This window comes from Manis pentadactyla, chromosome 17 (genome assembly GCF_030020395.1).
Source record: "Manis pentadactyla isolate mManPen7 chromosome 17, mManPen7.hap1, whole genome shotgun sequence".
In the NCBI taxonomy this organism is placed as follows: Eukaryota; Metazoa; Chordata; class Mammalia; order Pholidota; family Manidae; genus Manis; species Manis pentadactyla.
Genome location: NC_080035.1, coordinates 6,944,442 through 6,969,367, shown reverse-complemented (window position 1 = coordinate 6,969,367; position 24,926 = coordinate 6,944,442). Strand labels below are relative to the sequence as shown.

The following is a 24,926-nucleotide window of genomic DNA, read 5'->3' as shown; positions in this document are numbered from 1 at the left end:
TCTCTACTTCAGTGTCTCATTCTGTTTCATTTACTTTGTAATCTAATACTGAATATCTTGCCAAATTGTATAAAATAAATACATAAATTTTCATTGTAACAATCATAATGTTCAGGTTGTATTTTTACATTTTATGAGTTTATATATTTTGAACATGAATTCAGCAAGAAGAAGGTTTGCTTATCGTTTATAATGTAAATCTGTTTTTTAAATTTAATTTAATTATTACTTTTGGTATCATTAGTCTACAATTACATGAAGAACATTATGTTTTCTAGACTCCCCCTTCACCAAATCCCCCCCACATACCCCATTAGTCACTGTCCATCAGCGTAGTAAGATGCTGTAAAATCACTACTTGTCTTATTTGTGTTGCACAGTCCTCCCCGTGCCCCCCCTTGTCCCCCTATTATACATGCTAATCGTAAGGCCCCCTTTCTTCTCCCCCCACTTCTCCCTCCCTTCCCACCCATCCTCCCCAGTCCCTTTCCCTTTGGTAACTGTTAATCCATTCTTGGGTTCTGTGAGTCTGCTGCTGTTTTGTTCCTTCAGTTTTTTTCTTTGTTCCTACACTCCACACATGAGTGAAATCATTTGGTACTTGTCTTTCTCCACCTGGCTTATTTCACTGAGCATAATACCCTCTAGCTCCATCCGTGTTGTTGCAAATGGTAGGATTTGTTTTCTTCTTATGACTGAATAATATTCCATTGTGTATATGTACCACATCTTCTTTATCCTTTCATCTACTGATGGACACTTAGGTTGCTTCCATTTCTTGACTATTGTAAATAGTGCAGCGATAAGCATAGGGGTGCATCTGTCTTTTTCAAATTGGACTGCTGCATTCTTAGGGTAAATTCCTAGAAGTGGGATTCCTGGGTCAAATGGTATTTCTATTTTGAGCTTTTTGAGGAACCTCCATACTGCTTTCCACAATGGTTGAACTAGTTTACATTCCCACCAGCAGTGTAGGAGGGTTCCCCTTTCTCCACAACCTCACCAACATTTGTTGTTTGTCTTTTGGATGGTGGCGATCCTTACTGGTGTGAGGTGATACCTCATTGTGGTTTTAATTTGCATTTCTCTGATGACTAACGATGTGGAGCATCTATTCATGTGTCTGTTGGCCATCTGAATTTCTTCTTTGGAGAACTCTCTGTTTACCTCCTCTGCCCATTTTTTAATTGGATTGTTCGCTTTTTGTTTGTTGAGGTGCGTGAGCTTGTAAATCTGTTTTTAAAGCAGCTTAATTTTAGTGTTTAAATATTTTTGTAAAATAGAACTTATCCTATCAGAAACTATCTTCCTAATATTTTTTATATTAAGGTATCATTGATATACAATCTTATGAAGGTTTCACATGAGCAACATTGTGGTTACTACATTTACCCCTGTTATCAAATCCCCCCACATACCCCATTACAGTTACTGTCCATCAGTGTAGTAAGATGTCACAGAGTCCCATCTTTTATGTGCTATACTGCCTTCCCTGTGCCCCCGCTACATTATGTGTGCTAAGCATAATATCCCTTTATGCCCTTCTCCCTCCCTTCCCACCCACCCTCCTCAACCCCTTTCCCTTTGGTAACTGCTAGTCCCTTCTTGGGGTCTGTGAGTCTGCTGCTGTTTTGTTCCTTCAGTTTTTCCTTTGTTGTTATACTCCACAAATGAGGTAAATCATTTGGTAATTGTCTTTCTTCTCCTGGCTTATTTCACTGAGCATAATACCCTCTAGCTCCATCCATGTTGTTGCCAATCATAGGATTTGTTTCCTTTTTATGGTTGAATAGCATCCCATTGTGTATATGTACCACATCTTTGTCCATTCATCTACTGATAGACACTTAGGTTGCTTCAATATCTTGGCTATTGTAAATAGTGCTACAATAAACATAGGGCTGCATGTCTTTTTGAATCAGTGATCTTGTTTTCTTTGGATACATTCCGAGTAGTGGAATTCCTGAGTCAAATGGTATTTCTATTTTTAGTATTTTGAGGAAACTCCACATCATTGTTTTCCACAATGGTTGAACTAATTTACATTCCCACCAGCAGTGTAGGAGGGTTCCCCTTTCTCCACATACTCACCAGCATTTGTTGTTCCTAGTCTCTTCGATGTTAGCCACCCTAACTGATGTGAGGTGATACCTCATTGTGGTTTTAATTTGTACTTCCCTGATTATTAGTGATGTGGAGCATCTATTCATGTGCCTGTTGGCCATCTGAATTTCTTCTTTGGAGAAGTGTCTGTTCTTATCTTCCACCCATTTTTAAATAGGGTTATTTGCTTTTTGGGTGTTCATATGTGTGAGTTCTTTATATATTTTAGATGTTACCCCTTGTTGGATATGTCATTTACAAATATATTCTCCCACACTGTAAGATGCCTTTTTATTCTGCTGATGGTGTCCTTTGCTGTACAGAAGCTTTTTAGTTTGTTCCATTTGTTCATTTTTGCTTTTGTTTCCCTTGCCCTAGGAGATGCATTCAGGAAAGTTGCTCATGTTTATATTCAAGAGGTTTTTGCCTATGTTTTCTTCTAAGAGTTTTATGATTTCATGACTTACATTCAAGTCTTTGATCCATTTCGAGTTTACTTTTGTGTATGGGGTTAGACAATGGTCCAGTTTCATTCTCTTTCATGTAGCTGTTCAGTTTTGCCAACACCAGCTGTTGAAGAGGCTGTCATTTCCCCATTGTATATCCATGCATCCTTTATCATTTATTACTTGACCACACATGATTGGGTTTATATCTGGGCTATCCTATTCCATTGATCCATGGATCTGTTCTTGTGCCAGTAAAAATTGTCTTGTTCCTAGGTAGTGTTTTGATTACCAATTCAGTTTCACTGCTTGTAATTGGTCTGTTGAGATTTTCTGTTTCTTCCTGGGTCAGCCTTGGAAGGTTATATTTTTCTAGAAAGTTGTCCATTTCTTCTAGATTATCCAGTTTGTTAGCATATAATTTTTCATAGTATTCTCTAATAATTCTTTGTATTTCAGTGGTGTCTGTACTGATTTTTCCTGTCTCATTTCTGATTCTGTTTATGTGTGTAGACTCTTTTTTTTCTTGATAAATCTGGCAAGGGGTTTATCTATTTTGTTTATTTTCTTGAAGAACCAGCTCCTGCTTTCATTGATTCTTTCTATTGTTTTATTCTTCAAGATTTTATTTATTTCTGCTTTGATCTTTACCATTTTAATCACTGTATGTCTTGGTGTTGTCTTCCTTGAGTCCCTTGTGTTGAGAGGCCTGTGCATCTCCATGGCCTGAGAGACTATCTCCTTCCCCAGATTGGGGTAGATTTCAGCAATAAACTCCTCAAAGGCATTTTCTATCCCTTTTTCTCTCTCTTCTTCTTCTGGTACCCCTATAATACAAATATTGTTCCGTTTGGATTGGTCACACAGTTCTCTCAATATTCTTTCATTCTTAGAGATCCTTTTTTCTCTCTGTGCCTCAGCTTCTTTGTATTCGTCTTCTCTAGCTTCTATTTCATTTATCGTCTCCTCCACTGTATCCAGTCTGCTTTTAATATCCTCCATTGTGCTCTTCAACAATTGGATCTCTGACCAGAATTCATTCCTGAGTTCCTGAGTATCTTTCCATACCTCCATGATCATGTTAATGATTTTTATTTTGAACTCCCTTTCAGGAAGATTCATGAGGTTGACGTCATTTAAATCTTTCTCAGGAGTTGTATTAATGATTTTACTTTGAACCAGGTTCCCTTGACGTTTCATATTTGAATATGGCGCCCTCTGGTGCCCAGAAGCTGTACTCTCTGGAGCTTCTCAGCCCCTGAAGCAATGTCAGGGTCTCAGGGGAGTGGTATTGGTGCCTGGGGGGAGGAAAGAGCTGTTTCCTGCTTCCTGGCTGCTATGCCTGTCTCCACTGCCTGAACCAGTGGGCCGAGCACACAGGTATAAGCCTCTATGCTTTGCATTTGTAGTTGCGGTAGACAGACCTTCCCTCTGGCTGGCCTAATGCCAGGGTAGGGTTTGCCGGTTTGCGAGCCAGGTGGGGCTTGCTGGGAGAAAGGTGCAGGAGGCTACGTGTCACGGAGGGGGTCCTTGGAGCTGTGTAGCCAGCCAGGGATCTGTAGCACCTGAAGATCGTGAAAGCTCCCAACCTGCTGGGCAGAGTGCACCTGGACAATTTTGTCTACCTGTCCTTTCTCCTGAGCTGTAAGCTCTGTGCAGTCCTTGCCCTTTTAGCAGCTGTCTTGCTAAGGGCTTCCTTGTTCACAAGACTTCCAGACTTCCCACCTTTCTCTTTGTCCCAGAGCACCTGGATATGGATCCCTGCTTTACACAAGCAGCTGGAATCTCAGTCTCTCCAGGAATTCTGTCTGTCTTAGCTTTCCAGCCCCCAAATCACAAGAGTACCATGCAAACAGCATGAAATGTAGGTCTGTGCTCCCAGAGCAGGTCTCCAGAGTTAGGTATTCAGCAGTCCCAGGCCTCCACTCCCTCCCCGCTCTGTTTCTCTTCCTCCTGCCAGTGAGCTGGTGTGGGGGAAGGGCTTGGGTCCCACCAGGTCACAGCTTTGGTACATTAACCTGTTCTGTGAGGTCTGCTGTTTTCTCCAGGTGTGTGTAATCTGGAGAAGTTGTCTTTCCTGTTGCTCTTTCAGGATTACTTACATTATTTATATTTTCTTATTTTATGTGGTTTTAGGAGGAAGCCTGTCTCACCTCTCATGCTGCCATCGTTAATCCCCCTTCTCTGCTGAGGTCTTTATTATGTCCCTCCTCCTACTGACTTTGGGCCTCATTTGCTCTTCTTTTTCTAGTTTCATTAATTGTGAGTTTAGACTGTTCACATGGGATTGTTCTTCTTTCCTGAGGTAAGACTGTATTGCAATATACTTTTCTCTTAGCATGGCCTTCACTGTGTCCAACAGATTTTTTTTGTGGTGTTGAATTATTGCTGTCATTTGCGTCCATATATTGCTTGATCTCTGTTTAAATTTGGTCATTCATCCATTGATCATTTCGGAGCATGTTGTTAAGCCTTCATGTGTTTGTGGGCTTTTTTGTTGTCTTTGAATAATTTATTTCTAGTTTCATACCTTTGTGGTTTGAGAAGCTGGTTGGTACAATTTCAGTCTTTTTGTATTTACTGAAGTCTTTTTGTGGCCTAGAATATGATCTATTCTTCAAAATGTTCCATGTGCACTTTAGAAGAATGTGTATCCTGCTGCTTTTGGGTGGAGTGTTCTGTAGATGTCTGTTAGGTCCATCTGTTCTAAATGTGTTGTTCAGTGCCTGTTTCCTTACTTATTTTCTTAGTGGTTGATCTGTCTTTTGGAGTGACTGGAGTGTTGAAGTCTTCTAAAATTAATACATTGCATTCTATTTACCCCTTTAAATCTGTTAGTATTTGTTTCACATATTTGGGTGCTCCTATGCTGGGTACTTAGATATTTATAATGGTGATATCCTCTTGTTGGACTGATTCCTTTATCATTATGTAATGTCGTTGTTTGTCTCTTGTTACTTTCTTTGTTTTGAAGTCTATTTTATCTCATACGAGTCTTGCAACTCCTGCTTTTTTCTCCTTATTGTTTGTTTGAAATATCTCTTTCCATCCCTTCTCTTTCAGTCTGTGTATGTCTTTGGGTTTGAAGTGAGTCTCTTGTTGGCAGCATATAGATGGGTCTTGCTTTTTTATCCATTCAGTGACTCTATGTCTTTTGATTGGTGCAGTTAGTCCATTTACATTTAGGGTGACTATCGATAGATATGTACTTTTTGCCATTGCAGGCTTTGGATTCGTGGTTACCAAAGGTTCAAGGGCAGCTTCTTTACTATCTAACAGTCTAACTAATATTGCTTATTACCCTGTTATAAGCACAATCTAAAGATTCAGTTTTTTTCTTCTTTTTCTTCTTCCTCCACTCTTTATATTTTAGGTGTTATATTCTGTACTCTGTCTATTAGAAGTTGAGTTAATTTTGCATTTGCTTAGTAATTAATTGGTCTTCTTCCTTTACTGTAGTTTTCTTTTCTCTGTTGGTACCTATTTAGCCTTAGGAACACTTCAATCTATAGCAGTCCCTTTAAAATTCACGGTAGTTTGTGGGAGGTGAATTCCCCCAACTTTTGCTTATCTGGAAATTGTTTGATCCCTTCTTCAAATTTAAATGATAATATTACTGGATATTCTTGGTTCAACGACCTTCTGTTTCATTGCATTAAATATATCATGCCACTCCCTTCTGGCCAGTAAGGTTTCTGCTGAAAAGTCCGATGATATATATAGCCTGATGGGTTTTCCTTTTTTATATGAACTTTTTTCTCTCTCTGGCTTCTTTTAAAAGTCTGTCCTTGTCTTTGATCTTTGCCATTTAAATTATTATATGTCTTGGTGTTGTCCTCCTTGGGTCCCTTGTGTTGGGACATCTATGCACTTAATGGCCTGAGAGTCTATTTCCTTCCCTAGATTGGGGAAGTTTTCAGCAATTATTTCTTCAAAGACACTTTCTACCCCTTTTTCTCTCTCTTCTTCTTCTGGTACCCCTATAATACATATATTGTTCATTCTGGACTGATCAGAGAGTTGTCTGATTATTTTTTCATTCCTAGAGATCCTGTTTTCTCTCTCTGCCTCACCTTCTTTGTATTCCTGTTCTCTAATTTCTATTCCATTTACCGCCTCCTCTACCTCTTCTAGTCTACTTTAAATCCTTCCATTGTATGCTTCATTTCAGATACTGTATTTTTCAAAGTGTCTATTTCTCTCTTAATCTCGAATGTTTTTCTGTAGCTCTATTAGCACGTTTATGATACTTATTTTGAAATCTATTCAGAAGATTGGTGATTTTCATTTCATTGAGCCCTCTTTCTGGTGTTTGAGTGATTTTGGATTGAAAAGTTTCTTCTGCCTTCTCATAATCCTACTGGATAATGTGGAATACTAGCTTTGTGTAGGCGGCACCCCCTAGTGCCCAGAAGTTCTACTCTTTGGAGGTGCCTAGTGCCTGGAGCGATGGCATGGGTCGAAGGGAGCAACGCCAGTGCCTGCCAGGAGGAAAGAGCTCTTTCCTGCTTCTCAGCCACAGTGCCTGTCTCCACTGTTAGGGTCAGTGAGCCCATCACACACAGAGCAGCTTCTGTGATATGCCCCTGTAGTTGCCAGCGGTGGGGCTGCCCTCCAGCTGGCCTGGAGCAGTGGCAAGGATAGCAGGTGAGCCATGTGGTGCCTGCCAGGAGTAAAGAGCGGCCTCAGGGCCACATTGCCATCCAGGTGGATGGAGCACCTGAAGCACCTGAAAGTTCCCAACCTGCTGGGTGAGTGTGCTGGGACAATTTTGTCCACCTATCCTTTCTCCTGAGCTCCAATCTCTGTGTAATCCTTGCCCCTTTAGCAGCCTTCTCACTGTTGGGAACCCTTTCAAATGACCCACCTTTCTTTGATCACAGAGCAGTTAGTTGTGGATACCTGTTTTCCACAAGCAGCTTGAATCTCAGTCTCTCTGAGTGTTCTGCCTGTCTTTGCTTTCAAATCCCTCTAATCTCCAGAGCACCATGCAATGTGGGTTTGCACTCCTGGCATAGATCTCCAGGGCTGGGTATTTTGCAGTCCTGGGCTTCTGCTCCCTCCCTGCTCTGTTTCTCTTCCTCCTGCTGGTGAGCTGGGGTGGGGGGAGTGCTCAGGTCCCGCCGGGTCGTGGCTTTGGTACTTTACCCTTTTCCATGAGGTCTTCTCTCTATTTTCCCAGATGTAGGCCGGCTGGTGCAATCTCCTTTCTGGTCACACTTTCTGGATTAGTCGTATTTGCTGTATTGTCCTATTATATATGGTTTTGGGGGGAGATTTTTGCTTCACCTCTTACACTGCCATCTTTTTCTGCCCCCCATCTTCCTAATATTTTATAAATTTTTTCTAGGTGTCAAGAAATAAAACCAGAAGAAAGAAGTATGATTTTTGTGACGAAGTGCCCATGTGATGAATGTGTACCTTTAATTAAAGGTGCAGGCATCAAACAGATCTATGCAGGGGATGTAGATGTTGGAAAAAAGAAAGCAGACATCTCTTACATGAGGTTTGGTGAGCTTGAAGGTGTTAGCAAATTTACAGTAAGTACATACACATTTTTTTCAAGTATACTTTCTATTTGGTTGGTACCCTGCTGTATGTTTTAAATTGGTAATTTCCATCTTTTTTCAAGAGTTTCAATAAACTATTATTATTGTATTTATTTTTTGTGCAAGCACTTACCTAATTAGAAATGTTCAGCTTAGGATCTTTGCTTTATGAATTTACATTGTATATAGAGAATTGTACAGGTCTTGAATTAGTAGGCTGCTTTTGGTGCCATCTTGTGGCTAACAAAGGAAATTCCTGTCCTACTACTTTCTTCACCTTTCCTCGGCTTGGAATGGTAAATACCGATGAAAAAGTCCAAGATTACCCAAAAGATGGGGAAACCCACATACACACACAAATATATAAACTCACACTCTGTACACATTTCTCATGATAAAATTTTTTTAACTTAGAAAGGATTTAGTATTTGATATTTCAAAAGAAAGTACTAAGGTAGTTCATGGAAAGCTTTGAACTTTTAACTCTTTATAGTTTTTTGTTTTTTACTACTTAGGCTTCTTTAACTTTTTCTTCTTTGAGAGAATCTCAAACATACAGAAAAGTTCCAAAAACACTGCAACGAACTTTTTTTTCCAGCAACATTTGAGAGTAAGATGGTTACATGATCCTAGATCACTCTCAGATACTTGATTGTGTATTTCCTCAAACAGTATCTTCTTCTACGTATCCATAATACAACCAAAAAACTCAGGAGATTATCACTGATATATTACTGTAATTTCATCCACAGATCCCCATCAGAGTTCACCAGTTGTCCAAGTAATGTTCTATATAGCAAAAGATCCTGTCCAGAATCATATGTTGCTTTTTTTAACTAATTTTTTTCCTCATCACCTTTTTCACCCACCCTCCTTCCCCAGCTCCCCGTGATAACCACCGGTCTGTTCTCTGTTTTTGAGTCTATTTCAGTTTTGGTTGTTTGTTCATTTGTTTTGTTTTTTTTAATTCCACATGTAAATGATATCATATGGTATTTGTCTTTCTCTGACTTATTTCACCTAGCATGATACCCTCTAGGTCCACCCATGTTGTCACAAATGCTGAGAGTTCATTCTTTTTTATGGCTAACAATCTTTTTTTATCCATTCATCTTTCTATGGATATTTAGGTTGTTTCTACATCTTGGCTATTGTAAATAATGCTGCAATAAACATAGTGTGTCCATTTTTTTGGATTAATGATTTTGTTTTCTTTGGGTAAATTCCCAGAAGTGGAATTGCTGGGCCATACAGTATTTCTATTTTTAGTTTCTTGAGAACCTCCGTATGGCTTTCCATAGTGGCATATGTTGCTTCTTAATGATAATTCTGGCACTTTATGTAACAATTTAATGCTGGAATTTGCAGTGGGTACAAAAGACATGTCATAGAACTGTTAATGTATTTAATTTTACATTCTTGTTTGAGGCCAGGGTGCCTGGAACATATAAGGCACCTAAACTATATTTATTTAAAAGTATATTATATTATATTATATGTATTTAGAATTAAAAAAATATAACCTCATTTGTGTGTCTGAAGTATTATACATTTTTACCCTATTTGTTTTTGTCATCTATTTTTGCTTTTTATTTCCAGTTGTTTTATTTAAAGTTTATCATGATTTTGTAAAGGAAAGGGCACTCTGAAACAAGGGAGATGGGAAAGACGTGTCTTTTGTAATGCTAAACAAGAGCTTATATCCAACTAGTCAAAGAGAAGTCTCCAGTTTTGTGGTTTTGTTTTGTCTCTTCATTCCTCCTGAAGAGGGTGAAGAAATAGGTTTTTCAAATTCTCTTCATAAAGACTAAGTGACCAGCAGCTGTTCAGGGTTGTAAGTGATGGGTTCAGTAAATTCTGAAATATCTTGCTTACTGGTGGATTTTAGTAGCTTTCCAATTCTGAAGAGAATGAAGAGATTGGAAGTATGTAAGACAGGGCAAGAGAAGCAGAAAGGGGAGTGAAAGCCCCTATGGCAGCAATGGGAGACCCCTGTTGGGCCAAGACTTGCCCAGGAGAACCCTTATTCAGGTGCACATGCGTTTGCTTTGTGCTCCCTCCCATAACTAGGGGCGCTCCATCCTCTCATCTTTTCCCTCATATGGATTTGCGTGCAATATTACGTGAATAACTTAAATTACCTGGTTAGCTAAATGCCTACTTTTACAAATACCAGTAATTGACATAACCTAAATTTATTTGTTCTAAATTTCAATTTCAGCAATGATTAAGCTTACTTTTAGAGTGTCAGAAGTAGTATAAGAGTGTCAATAAATTTGATTTTTTAATAAATTAAAGCAAATTGAAATTAATTTTGTTTGAAAGATTTCTTCTTTTCTCTGAGGTGTTACCATGTCCCTTGAGATGCACGGTTCTGTTCTGTTGCATATTAGGCTAGGGCCAAGTAACAATATTTCCAAGAATAGATTTCAGTGTAAAGTCATGTCCGTTTACTCAGAAACGCTTTTTTTTCTCTTTAATACATGTATATTTTTCTCTATTACAACATACTATTTTTTTCGGTTATGAAAATAATATATGCTTCTTATAGAGGCCTGATAAAATAAAAAAGAACAGATTATCCCACAACTCATCGGTACCACTGTTAACATGTTGCTGTATTGTCAATGTCATTGAAAATTCTTTAAAAATAATTTTTAATAATTACACAATATCCCAACTTACAGACATAACTTATTTAACCTTTCTCCTGTTGCTGCTTCTTAGTTTTTGTAGTTAGAAATAGTCTTTTTATGATTATCCTTAAAGTTAGGGTCATTAGTTTTTACTTTTCTCAAATGAATAGATTTTAGTGGTTTAACATGTTTTGAAACATGCCTTAAAAAATAATCATAAATAACTTCCCAGCCCTTCTAAGTCCTCTTTTTCCTGATGCTAATCCTAACAATCCCTTTTCTAGATGTGACCAACCAATTGTAGCTGTCCTCCCTTTCCAAGGGCTTTGTTACACATAGTAAAGTGTTTGTCTTGTATCTCATCCCCCACAAGGCCCATTGTATAAACTAGTCCTTCTGATTAATTAATTCATGGTTATAGAAGAGGCTCCCAGATACTGTGCACTTAATTATGTCTTTCTGGAAATAGTGTCCTAGCGGGGCCCTTTTGCTAAGTCATTGGTGAGTCTGATGATGGGAATTTCTAGCCAAGTGGGAAAGAAGGGCTGTGCTATGAGACACTGATTATACTCAGTTTTTCTTCTTTGTTGCTCCAGTCTTCTCTGTAATATCTGACAATCTTCAGGCTTCCCTATTTCTTTCTGAGTGGTTGAGATGGAAAACTATAATTAGGGAGATGGGATACAATATATGTTATGATGTAACTATATTAAAAGGCAAGGTAATCTTGGTCATATTTTTCGTTAGTATCTAGGCCTTCTGTAGCCATTAAGATTCTCTAGGACCTAGAGCTAGAACAAGATGTAGTAGAAATTGTATAGTATGGGGCATGGAAGCAGATCCAGGTTCTAATTGTGTTGCTGCATTTAGTTAGTGTGTAACCTTGAGCAAGTCACTGCACTTCTCTGGTCTTCCACTTCCTTGCCTGTAAAATGAAGGTAATGGATCTTTAAAGTTTCTCCTTCTCTAAGAATATTGATGCTGATTCCCAGAAGCCATATATCACTCAAGGTCATTATTACGGCTTGGTTGGTATGGATGGACTTGTTAATTCTTTTTTTCTTACATTTCTTAAAGCTGTTGTAATATTTCAAAACAGTACTGAAACTCTATTAAAAATCCTTCTTAAACATACAAATAAAATGTTTGTGCCATTTACAGTGGCAGCTGAATCCATCAGGAACTTGTGTTCTTGAACAAAATGAACCTGAAAGCAGAGAGAGTAAGTATTTATAAGTCCTTTATTTAGATTAAGTTTGCTGTTAAAAAGAAAGGATACATAGTAAATTTTAATGATCAGGTATTGGAATTTGTTATGGTCGTAGATTGAACATATTCTTTTTGCAGGTTAGGTTTCGGCTATTCGATTTGTTCACAAACATTTGCTTAGCTACTATATGCTAGGTGTAAAAGTGCTGGTTAATAGTCCATAGCAGATAATAACCTCACTGGTAGGGGTGAAGATTTAATAATAATATGGATAACTGTTGAAGAACTGTGTTGTATATTTGAAACCCATATAAGATTGTATGTCAATGATGAGTCAACTAAAAAAATTAGTCCTATAGAATCTGCAGTTTAATTCAAATAATTATGTACAAATGGAATTTATAAGTTCAGTTTATCTGAAATAGTAAGCAATGCTCTTCTATACCAAAACAAAGGCTTCTTGGGCAGTTGGAAAGGAAAAATATATATATATATAATTAATAAAGGTGGATCTAGGTCCCAATTATGAGTATATATGCATTCTTACTAAAGCCACATTTGCTGAGATTGGTCAGAGAATGAAAATGTTCTGGTCATTTGAATAATCTGAGTAACTAAGAATCATCACAGCTACCATAAAGGAATTACTAGTCTTGAAAGCTTTATTATTTACATATTAACAAAGATATTTTTAATGTAATATAATAATATCTTGAAATTCCTTAGGCATGTAATTTTGAACATTAGTTATTTCTATACAATATTATTTTAAAATATTAGCTGTGTTATCTTTCTGTTTAGATTCTGGTTAAGTGAAAGTTTAATAAGTAAAGTTATCTGGATAACAATGATTTGTTTACCCTGAGAAAATCAGGAAATATAAAGATCTTTATGAAAATAATTTATATGCAAATATCTTGATGTTTGTGTTCTGAATTAGCTTTATTTGATTCAAGTAGAAAATGTTTTATTTGCAGTCTGGAAAAAATACATATCTACTTCATCTTTCCTTTCAAAAATTTATCAGGAAAAATGGAAAGAAAAAATATATATGTATCTGATGATTAAAGAATGCATATTCAGTAACAATGTTTGAGGGAGTCAGTTAGTAATTCCATGTTGTTAGGAAAAGGACACAATAAACACTAACCATAAGAAGGTGAATTGATGTATCTATGTTAAAATTAAGAACATCTGTTCATCAAAAGATACCATTAAAGAGTACAAAGGCAAGCCAGGAAATAGAAAGTATTTGCCATTTATAATCAACAAAGGGCTTGCATCCAGGACTTATTGTTCCCAGATCACTATAGAAAAGGAAGACAAGCTGTTGTTAGAAGTCCTGAGATTGGGAAGGAAGGGTGGTGGTTGGAAGACAGAGGAGGTCTTCTCCTTTGCGGCAATGTTTGATTGGCCTAGGTGGTGGTTGGTTTGCTTGTTGACTGTTCATTAAACTGCAAATTTATCTTTTGTACATTTTTGAACAAAGTGTTTTATATCAAGAAATAATACCCCTTTTTTCAGTTTTATAACAACTTTATTGTGATATATTCATATATCATAAATTTGCCTTTTAAAGTATAGAATTTAGTGTTGAGTGAACCTGTTTTTAAAATGTCACGTACTATATAACTTGAGTGAGTTATCTGGAATCTATTCTTTAACAGGAAGAATTTTAAGATAAAATGAATGTTCCATTTTAACTTAAGCATTATTTTGATCTTACAACCTATATGACTTCAACAAATAACTCATGTCTTGAACATTTCCTGATACTAACTTATTCGTGAATGCTAGATGGCATGTCAAGACCCACGCTCCCTGATGACGAGCAGCAGCAGACCAAGAAGCTGCGTCTGGGAAACCACTGAGGAGGCTTGTCTGGACTGGACTGAGCGAAGAACTCAAGAATTTTTTTTGCACTTTTAAAATCTAGCCTTGTTAACTAAGAAAATAAGGATGGATTTTGTGAATAATTGAAAAACTTTTTAAGGAAGCTAATTTATTACATATGAATGATGTTAATGAGAACATTTTTATTTTGGATTTGTGTGTTTTCCAGAATATAGTGATGTGTTCTTTTATTACACTAAATGAGGTAGCAATAAATTAATGGGACTAGTTTAATTGTCCATGGGGATTGATCTCTCCTTGTCTTAGCTTTATATTAGCCAGTGTGAAAGGGGCTGGTTCTCTGGCAGTGACTTCTCAGCAGAGAATTACACACCTTTTAAGAAATATTCTCAAAAGTTCCTTTGGATTATGAAGGTAATAATTAGTAAACTGCTCCAGGGAAATAAAAGACAACGTGGTCATTTTTAGGTCAATTTATGGCTCACCAAAAATTCATATTTATACCTGAAACTTTCTAATAATTAGAATCTACTTAATTAGGATTGAATCATAAAAATGAAGTTGGTGGACCTTGTCTCCATTAGAAAAGTATATTCTTAACAAGATTACTAATTTTCTTAAGTCTCTTGATATGTAGAAATCACAGCAGTTTGTTGGACCTAGGGTGTTATATCACTGAATTTGGGTAGCAGTAGGAAGAGAATATTATTCTGAGATAATACTATTTGGTATCATTGCCTCTTGAAATCACTAAGAACCTCAAATTTGGTTATGATGTTAACAGAAAAGAAATAATTTAACCAAAGGCTATTGAAACTAGCCTTTTCTGAATTCCATTCATAAGTGCTGCCCATTTTTCCCTCCACATAATTAACATAGGCTTCGAATGGAAGGCCTTTTAAAAACATTTGCAAACCTTAAGAATACTGAAAGTCTTGAAACTGAACATTATGATCAGGTCAGTTACATTCTAAATGGTTTTTCATGAATCCTCTCATTTTTATTTGCTAAAAAACTTCCAGAAAATTAGTCCAAAGATAAAGTACATGTTTTGTAGTTCCCTAGAGTTAGGGAGGGAGTTGCATGGCCTGTGGACCACAGGCCTGGAGCATGACGTCCTGAAGAACAACTTGCTGATGCAGAGATGATCACTTTTGCCTCTGGTACCATCCCTCTCCTCTCCTCGGTACTGTATGTCCTCATGAAGCCTCCTTCCAGCTTCTCGGAATTGTACACAGGACAGTCCAAACGTTGACTGATGCCCCTGCTTGTAGAGCAACCTGTTTGGGTCCACGGGGAGTTCAAAGTCATCATACCAGGCAGTTGAGAACTGCCGTAAACATTTTCACACAAGATGTAAGGCAGGGAATAGAGAGGGAGGGAGGGGAAGAAAGATGCCCTTAGAGTAACTAGGGCTAATTTGAAAACTGGTAGCTCAGCTATTCTTTAGCATATATCAGTATGAAAATACTGAGATTTGCTTACATTCCCCCAACTGCTTTAAAAAAATTATACATAGTTAAGTTCGTGTTAGATTTGTTGTTTTTTTACTAATATGTCAACTATATCAAGTATTTTATAAATCAGTCAGCAAATATTTTGTTAAGACCTAAAAGCCTGGTATACTGCCAGGCTTGTGGATTTATGTGTTGGGCATTGGTGAATATCAGAAGGGAGAAACATACAAATCAAGAAAGCTATATTTAGGAAATGGAAAAATGATATTTCCAAAAGCACTATTAAAATGGTCGAGATAATGCCATATTTCATTTTGTACAACTCATCAGATTTCAACATTTATTGACAGTTTAATATGTAGTCCCATAAAGAAAGCTCTCTCTCTCTATATATATTTTAACTGCTGAATCCAGTACCTACAGCAATGCCTGGCACATAATAGGCATTCAATAAATACTTGTTAATTGATTGAATGACTGCCAGACACTGGCTTGACCCTATAGACGACATGTGTAAGAAATGCTCCCTGATCTCAAGATTCTCACAGTCTAGTGGACGATATAAGCATGTATGCAAATAATAGAGACTGATACTCAGAGTGGGGTTCCTGAACCAGCAGGCAGCATTAGCATCATGGGGACTCGTTGGGAATGCAGATTCTTAGGGCCCACCCAGATCTCCTGAATCAGAAACTCTGGCTTTGGGTCCCAGCAATCTGTGTTTTCCCAGGCCCTTCAGGAGCTTCTGATGACCTTCAAAGTTGACAAATAGCCTGTGAATGTAACTATAGGAAGATTCTAATATATATAATTAAAGCTACTAGAAATAATAAGAAAAACTACTCCATATGCAAGGAAAGGAGATGTGTTCCTGGCTAAGAAAAGGTATGGAGATGTATTTTTATTAAAAGAGAAGAAAATAAATTTTGTCCTTAAGTAAAGCTGATTATTTCAGATTGGGAAAGAGGAAAATAAAGGACAAACAATGGACATAGAAAATTGGGAAAAGAGAAAGAAAAAGTTTTACCTCATTTAGTCAAGTTGGCTTAAAATTGGATTTTTATAAGGGTTTCTTAAGAAATAAGCTTTACTATCAATAGTTTGCTTATGTAGTTTTCTTTCATCTGCTAAAAGGACAAAGTTTTCTTGGGCTCTTGGTCTACTTTTGGTAAAATATTATGATAGGTTTTTCTTTACCTTTCAACTAATCTTCCTAGAAAGCCAAGATTTTACGTCTTGCTAAAATACTTTCCTGTGCTTCATGTTGTCTTTATCAGGTCTTTGATTCCTTAACTGAGCCTCAATATCAAGAGCAAAGTTTTACTAAAAATTATGTAACCTTCTGTACTTGCCATTAAAATCTTCTGTCACTTTGATTAAATAGCTAAATTAAGTATTGTTTTATAATTATCTGTGATCCTCTTAAATCAGGTGTCCAAACCTTTTGATATTTCTGACAATCTCCCCAAAAGCAAATTCTAAGTAAAGTTTTTGACTTGGAAGTAACTGGGATTTTTGAGAGGGTCCCTAGAATGTCTCAAAAGATTTGGTTTCTCTCCTTATAAAAGAAAGATGCTAAACCATCAGGTTTATGTGATACTTTAAATTACATGGGAAGTGTTGCCAAATAAGAATACTGAGCTTTATGTTATATTTGCATAAGTATGTGTTATAACTGTTCCAGAAATTCTATGAAATTCTTAGAAATCAAATGTTCTAATCTAATGTTATCACTTGTAATCTAGTTATTATCATGAAATGTTGTGTGTCACAGAATTAACCAAATTTCCTTGTCAATTGCATTGTAATGAACTCTAATCAGATCTTTAACCATGCCATTTTAAATCTATGATTTACAGACAGTTATTGTTTTATTTACTCTGTGATGCTTTTGCAAAAATGTCCCTGCAAAAGTGCTTCATCTTCAGAGATTCATGGAAAGGACAAGTCCTCTAGAATACAGGTTTCTGGTGACTTGAAGTCATTCAAATGAACTAGGTAAGTACTTCAAGAAATAATGGAAAAATTGGATTCACACAAATCAAATATTAATTACATGTGTCTGAATGAACTGAAAAGGATTATTATTTTTTATGACATTTTTGTTTGAAACGTTGCTTTTTTTTTTTAAGTTTTGCTTTTCAAGATTTAAGGAAACCTTTTTCTCTTAAGCTACCTATGATTTACAACTTGGTAAATCAGACCTTTGTAAACAGAATTGAAACAATCAGTTTTTCTACCTTCCCCATGCCTCCAGAATTTAAAACCCCTTAGTATTCTTATTTTCATGACAGTAGTTATTTGCATAAGTTAAATAAGGGTCTATTCTTCTTGTAATGGGCATAATTGGAAACAGTGGTTACATCACTCCCATATACCAGACAACTTTAAGAAACTCACGTTGACTTTATAGAGACAATTAAGCACCTTGAAAATGAGCCTCATGCCTTGTTTACAGGGCTCCCCGCAGCCTTACCAGGGAGTAAGGAGGTCACTTCCTGGCAGGCTCAGGAGCCACAGGGTATCTTCAGGAATTGAGAAGAGAGGAATTAACCCCGATTTATAAGTGTTGCTGGCACTTAAAAGTACGATGGCAAGTCTGTGGCTTGGCCTCCTAGCTTCAAGAGGCTATTAAGAGTTCAAAATGAGATTTCTTATGTGAAGTTTCAGCAAAGCAGATTTTAAAGAAAAGCCTGTTTGATTAATCGCAGTTTTTGCTACACTTATGTGCATTACATGAATAATCGGGCCAAATTTATTGAAACTGGACTTAATTTGCAAACAAATCAGTCTTACTATAATTATCTTTGATAGAAATGAGGGTTATTGTAGAGAAATTTATGTTTCGGTGATACACTTTTATAAATTTCAGATTCTAGTGCTGTTAATTATATTTGAGGTTTTGTTTCCTACCTGTAAACTAACTTGGTCCTGAATTCTTCTAGTTTCCTCCAATATTTGGCTATAATTCTTCAAACTAACATTTCCAATTTTCTCCCACTTTGACTTGGAAGCATTAAGAGTAAAAACTGTCCTTTTCCCCAGTGCCCTGCAAACTGAATGCAAATGACATAAACTTCAGAGAAATCACCACAATAACCCATATTTAAACAATCTTCATGCTATTTGCTATGTGTGCCACTCGGAAAGTTTACCTGCATCATCAGAGACATTAAAATTGCACATGATGCTTCAAACATTTAGGAATCATCTTTACTGGCTGCCCCCTGGGCTCAAAAACTGGTCTATAATTTGCTGCAAGCATTAACATGTTTTGTTGTTTTCTTCATGGAAATGCCTTGTTAAATGTAGGCTTAATTTTGGAGGCCCAGCTGGATCACCAGCTCCTAAAATGAGACACTGCTGTTCAACTGAACTGGTCTATTTGTCAACACAGAGATTAATTCAGTGTAATCATAAAACAATCTACCAACTCAGCTTCTGGATTATGAAACTTCTTAAAGTTTCAAAGGCAGGACTGAAGGGGAGAAAAATATGCCACCCCAAAATATGCCATTTTGCCATACTGATTATTTTGAATTAAAGTTTCTTAAGAAATAGCCAGTGTGAACAGGACACTCTGACCCTCCTCTGTGCCCCTGAAAGCAGGAAATACATTCCCCGCGTGAAGGGTTCCTCTGCACCTGGAGGGTGGAAGGCATCCTTATCAACAGAGCTCAGGAGAGAAGGCTGTATCAGCAAACATTGTTACCTCTTCAGTTTGCTACCCCAAGCCCAACCCCTTTGTCAGTTCTTTATAAATGATTATTCTTTGTTTACAATGTATAAAAGCTCCCTGCTTTTGTACTTCTTTCGGTCTCATTTCTGTCATTTCTGTGGGTTCCTGCATGTATGAATTAAATTTGTTTTCTCCCGTTAACCTGTCTTATGTCAATTTAATTATTAGGTCAGCCAAAGAACCTAGAAGGAAAACATTTTCTTACCCTACACATCTTTTCTACACTTGCTTTCAATGGCACCTTCTGGATTCTGAAAGAATGTCCATGCTGACTACAGGACCATAGGGTTTCAGAGGCCAACCATTACCAGGAGGGCTATGAATATGCTGCCTTCTAAGAGAGGCTTTATAGCCAGTAAGTTTCATTCATTTATTACTTTTTGTTTGCCAAATTTCTTTATTCTCCTTAGCCTTTGATACTTTTCCTAACAGGAAAAGATAACCAGCTGTTGTGACCTGGGTGTTCCAGTTCTGGTTAGCAGGGAGGTTCATTCTAGAGTCTCTGCAATCTTCTAACTTGTTCGTAGCTAAGCAGACAGGCCTCCTGCCAGCTGTCCTGTGGCCCGCTGTGCAACGCGGTGAAAGGAGTGTCCTGACTTGGGTCACGGAGGATTGCCTCAGCCACCCGGAAGGGTGACTGAGTCATGGCTCGGGCCGCCGTTATGACCTACTGACTCTGGAACTGAGGCCTCTACGATTCAGGCCAACATGGTACCACTTATTCAACTCCTGGGCACCTTCATGCCAAACGCTGTGCTGGGCTTTCTGCTCAAAATGGGAATGGTGTGATTTACTTATTTGCTTTGGACTCTTTTTAAAATAGAAGAAATTAAGTTTTCACTGTCAAAAATCATAAAATTGAATTTTGAGAAGTTTAATAAATTTGTCCAGTAGCAGACTGAAAAAATAATCTTTATTTTCCAGAGTTGACAGTGTACCTTTACCTCCTAGCATACGTTTAAAACTGAGTTATTCAAAATCCTACCTGAATGATATACCAGAAAAACCTTTACTGATCAGAATTTCTAGAGTAGCTGTACTAGCTTTGCTAGAGTTTTTTTTTTAATTATAATTACTTTATTTTAAATAGTCACAAGATTTGACACCTCAGAAAGAAAAAGATACCACTAATAAATAACACAAGTGGAAATACTTACCAAATTTACAACAGACATGTTTAGCTGAGAATCACTTCAACAGAGTAAGGCTCTAAAGATACCAGACAAACCAAATACTTACTTGGAATAAAATGTGCAACTTTTTCTTCTTGTATGGATTATAGGTGAGGTCCTGGTCAGTGTGGTCAGGGTTACAGTAATAAAATCAGTTTTAGCACAACTGTGCACTGGACTGTATTTTCAGTAATTGTGTGACAGTCTATATAAGATGTTAAGGAATGCTCCCTGCAAAAAATTAACAGCCTGAAGACATCTTTAAAAATTTACCAGTATTCTAATAAGTGTACATTCCTGAAAAGAGCAAAATTAAATATTCACATCTGATACCTCAGGTTTTATGACTAATAAGTCTTAATGGTGTTAGACTTTGGGATATACAAGGTGGCAGGACATTTTAGAACTATGTAAACAATATAGGGAAAGTTAGGATCAAATGGGCATACTTTCTTGAATGTAGTGCCAATAATCCTCCATTAACTCTTCGTAGGGAATGATTAAGCCAGCAAAACTAAACCAAGTTTTTATACTCAAATGCTTCTCTGTACTAGTACTTGGAAGTCACTAAACACTAAATGTATTTACCTTGTAGAGGATAATACCCAGAAACAAACTGATAAATAGGACAAAAATTATGCAAAATGCTAATCCTCTAAATGTACACATGTTCCTCTGTTATGCACCAAATTTCATACACTCCACTCACCCACCCCACTCCAAAAAAGGTTCAGGTTATTACAAACCAAAGTCATCTATTTCTATTACTTTCAAAGAAACAAATTGCTCCATAGTGTATAACCTACGTGGGTTCACACATTCTAAGATGAAGCACTTCTCTTATCGGGCTCCCAATTCTGGAAATCTGAATAAGTTCAAACTCCTTTTAAAACCTTTCCCCAATAAACAGAATTTGTGATCCCTAGGTTCAAAGACAGTATAGGTTAAAATAGCCTAATATATGAAACATTTTCTTGGATTAAATAAAAGCCACAGAAGGATTCTTTGTGGCTAAAACCTAAATCTGAATTATTTGTGTCTGGCATTGTGTAAATATATTTTTAAGTTCATTTTGCTGGACTGCATTAACCACTTCAGGTTCAGCAGGACTCTTCTGAACCTTTGCCACTGCGAAGTTTATCCCCTGTGTTAACCCTGCTTGGGTGATACTGGCAACCCGGACCATGGAACTTCGAATCTTTGCAAAGGGAGAGGCTGCTCTGCTGCTGGCACGCTCTGGAGGAGAAGGAGTTAACACAAAGCCCTGCCTCAGGTTCAAGCGTGCTATATGTGGAGCCAGGGGTCTTTTGAGATAAGACTGAATGCACTGGTTCAACAGACAAAAACTGGGCCTGTTGCAGAAAAAGACACTTCTGAGATGGCCGAGAAGGTCTCTGTTCTGTTAACTCAGACTGGCTTTCTTTATTAGAAACTTGATTGGTCATTTGATGTCCTTTCTCACTAGCCTGCTGAGAAACAGACCTGGTTTCTGATAGCTGGGTCATTTTGTTTTGTGCATCTTGCACAAATCTGTGGCAGTAAATATCCATGGGCTTGGCAAAGCCAGTCAATATGTTGTCAGCAGAAGGACTTTTCTTTGAAGGAGACTCATGGCCTTTTACAAGGCCACTTCCATGAGCAATAGTAACCTCAGAAGGAGCATGAATGCTGATATCAGTGCTGCTAATGGACTGGGATCGATTGCCTATTGAGGTGCTGAAGCAATAATACCACAACTAGGAAGAACATAGTCCTCTGGCCCTAAGTTCTCTAAAGAATAGCTAGCTGCTTGTCTTCATCAGACTTGGAATTTGTAAGGAATTCATCAGAATGGTAAAAGTCATTATCTGAAGACATTTCCCCATTAGACTCTCTCTGGATTTTATTATCCATCACACCTGTGTTTTCCATGGTTTCAAGACTACTATCTGATTTCCAGAGATTTACTTTAAAGTTTGGTTTTAGAAAGTTAACTTTCCTTTCAGGTTTTGTAAAATTTCCTAACTTTTGTAGATTGCCAATATTTACATTAGATTTGGTCTGTTTCATTTTTTTATTTAGAGATGAAAATTTGCTCATTAAAAATTTTTTTCCCTGGGCCAGAGAGCCTTGGTTTTGAGATCTGATGCCAATGATGTCTTTGTGAGGTTTACTGCTCTTCTCTCAAGTTTTTTCTTGATTATTGGTACGTCTAATCCCATGGCTTGCTTGGTGATCTGTAGCATCTCTGCAACGCACTGAAGGGTATCTTTTCCATCCTCTTCTGGATTGCGCATTACAGCTCTCAATGTATGGAAATAGCCACTTGCTTCTTTGTGTCTATAGTGCAGTGAGAACTTTGGCTTACCAAAAAGAGTGGGTTCAGGACCTATTTCTATTTTTTCCAGGTCTTCTATACTTAGTCGTTGATCCTGGTTTAGTTTATCAACTTCATCATCATAATAGGCCACGTAGTAGGTAGAGTGAGAAAGCACTAAGAGCACATCCACATCTCTCTGAGTAGCATCAATGAGGCTGGGATCACAGTCAATGAGGGCCCCAGCCCTCATGGAACTTTTCATTGTCAGGCAGCAGTAACTTCATGTAACTTTGTAAAAGCTGACTAATTAGTTCCTGGTGACTTCTCTGATTTTCCTTATGCAGAGCTTCACGCTCGTTCTCCTTGGTAAATATGGAATACAGATCTTCTGTCACTGGGATGCCTTGCATCAAATCTATAACAGCCTGCCTATAAGCATCCTTAAATTGATTCAGGTAATACCTATTTGCTGAGTTAACTCCGTCTTTCATAACTCTTGCGAACTTCCTTTCTCCTGTCCTTGTAAAGTCACCCTTCAGAGCTGTTACCCAGCGTTCTGCCTGCTAATGGAGTCACCGTTATTGGCCCACATTATCTGATAGATCTGATTGCATTTCACTGGTAGTGGCTGTCCTGGGGGCCACACCTAATTTCTTCAGCTGCTGTTCCATGACCACTCGTGCAATGGCAGCTTGAATCACTTTGGTGTAATCCAGGCAGTCCATGCAATTAACATGAAAAATCCCTTCTGGTTTACATATTACTCCAGCTTGATCAACCCAACACCACTACATGTCAAGAGTAATGTCATAAGTGGCATCTATTAGTGTTTGAACATTCTCAAACTTCATTCCTCGGCAGTGTTCATGGAAGTCAAATGAGATGTAGGTGAGGTGTCAGTGGTTAAAGAGCAACACCTGCTTCAGGAATGCATCGCCGATAATCTCTCTTCCTGCCTGGTCTACCAAGTTAATAATAACCTGTTTTTTTGTAAATTTTCAGTTGTTCTTCAAAATGGGCACAAAAATAGGCAACAGTGTCCTTTCACTTTTGTCCAGCCGAGGTCTTGGATTGTATCAATACCCAACCTGGCTCCAAAAGATAGGCTCAGAGCCTCATGTTTGAATAAATGACAAGGTATGATTATGAACATGAATTAACTGCTCAGTCTCCACATAATTTGCAACATTTCCATTTTTATCTACTCCTCTTCATTTATAACACATTCCTGCTCTGTGCCTACTTCGGTGTGAAATGAGAGCCACTAGAAATCGTGGGTAAATGTCTTCTACGCAGGTGTACTCCTGAGGGGGAGTCTCTGGGCTGCTTTTCTCATCATTAGATGATTCATTATAATTAACCACAAGTTCTTCAATCTGCACAAAACCTTGGATAATGGGGGTAATCCAAAAGTCCACATCTGGTGTACCAATCTTGGTAAGATCTTGTATCATATATTTATTCCCAAAAAAGTTGGTCATCAGCCTTCTGCCAGAGGGGCCGCAGATCCTTTTCCCCCAAGTGGCCTCTGCACTGAATTGGTCAGGTCATATGTCAGGCTGTAGTAAAAGGATTCTGAGTCCATGAACATCTTCAGCAACTCCTCAAGTAATCTCTCCAATTTCTTCTTTTCTTTACTTTCCTTGACTTTTTTTTATTAGGTGCAAACACGTTGGATTTAATATACATAAAGGTCTTCAGTAGAAACGAGTCTTCAAGAGACGGTATAATCCTCTCTGGTTTGTTGATTCCAAAATAATGCTTCATAAGGAGCTTCTAGAGTGGCCTGAAGGATTAAATGTAATGATCCATGTAACCCTTAGGAACTGCCTGGCACACCACACAGTGATCCAAACAGGCTAAGACCATGGCAGAGTGATGACATCACTGATGCCACATCTCCACACTGACAGCAGATATACTACAAATGCTTTCGTGGGTTACGTTCACCAGGCACCAGCAGTACAGTGAGGTGAAAAACACTGGCCCTGGGCAAGCTCAGTATTTTGGCCTTAAACTACTCTATTGTGGGCTTGGTTTCCTCCTCCAGCTCAAGATCCTGAGGTTCTATTTCAGAAAGTGATAGCAAAGCAATTTTGGTAATTTTACAGACCTCATGGTCCCCCAGAAGTTTGCCCACCAATGCTTTCTGCCAAATTAAAATAAGCCACTGTGGAAGATCTGAATGAAGTTGAATTTTCCTAATAACACCTTCTACCAATCCCAAACAAGTGGGATTCCAGGCAAGAAGTAGATCAGTAGCTTCTTGTAACTGTTGCTAAATGGTAATTCTTCATGTGAAGGGGAAGGTTTCTCAAAAGTTAGCTGATTTTGCATCCCAAAGCAGCTATTCTGATGTTTCAGAATATAGAAGATTCTTCGCACTAGAAGTATTATAGTCAACTCACAGTTTATGAGACATTCTCTAGTTCTAAAGCTCCTTATGTGTGTTATCTTATTCG

At 37.7% G+C, this 24,926-nt stretch overlaps 2 protein-coding genes and 1 pseudogene across 7 annotated transcripts in view; 1 reads left to right on the top strand and 2 right to left on the bottom strand.

The window, feature by feature from the left end:
- The window catches only part of CDADC1 (cytidine and dCMP deaminase domain containing 1), a 59,939-nt gene extending 40,805 nt beyond the window's left edge, over window positions 1-19,134 (top strand). For all 4 annotated transcript variants that reach the window (XM_036904262.2, XM_057494570.1, XM_057494572.1 and 1 more), the window contains 3 exons: window positions 7,900-8,089; window positions 11,896-11,956; window positions 13,741-19,134. In XM_036904262.2, the coding sequence (XP_036760157.1) occupies window positions 7,900-8,089; window positions 11,896-11,956; window positions 13,741-13,814 (325 nt within the window). In that variant the 3' untranslated portion in view covers window positions 13,815-19,134. The remainder of the gene's footprint in view (window positions 1-7,899; window positions 8,090-11,895; window positions 11,957-13,740) is intronic.
- Window positions 1-24,926, bottom strand: part of CAB39L (calcium binding protein 39 like) — a 259,969-nt gene that overhangs the window by 15,772 nt on the left and 219,271 nt on the right. The window contains exon 9 of one of the 3 annotated variants that reach the window (XM_057494581.1): window positions 14,955-15,077. The exons of the other annotated variants lie outside the window; for them this stretch is intronic. Within the exon in view, the coding sequence (XP_057350564.1) occupies window positions 14,997-15,077 (81 nt within the window). The 3' untranslated portion in view covers window positions 14,955-14,996. Of the gene's footprint in view, window positions 1-14,954; window positions 15,078-24,926 lie in introns of those variants that run through there. 3 annotated transcript variants of the gene reach the window in all.
- On the bottom strand, window positions 20,716-24,475 carry LOC118921984 (phosphatidylinositide phosphatase SAC2-like; annotated as a pseudogene).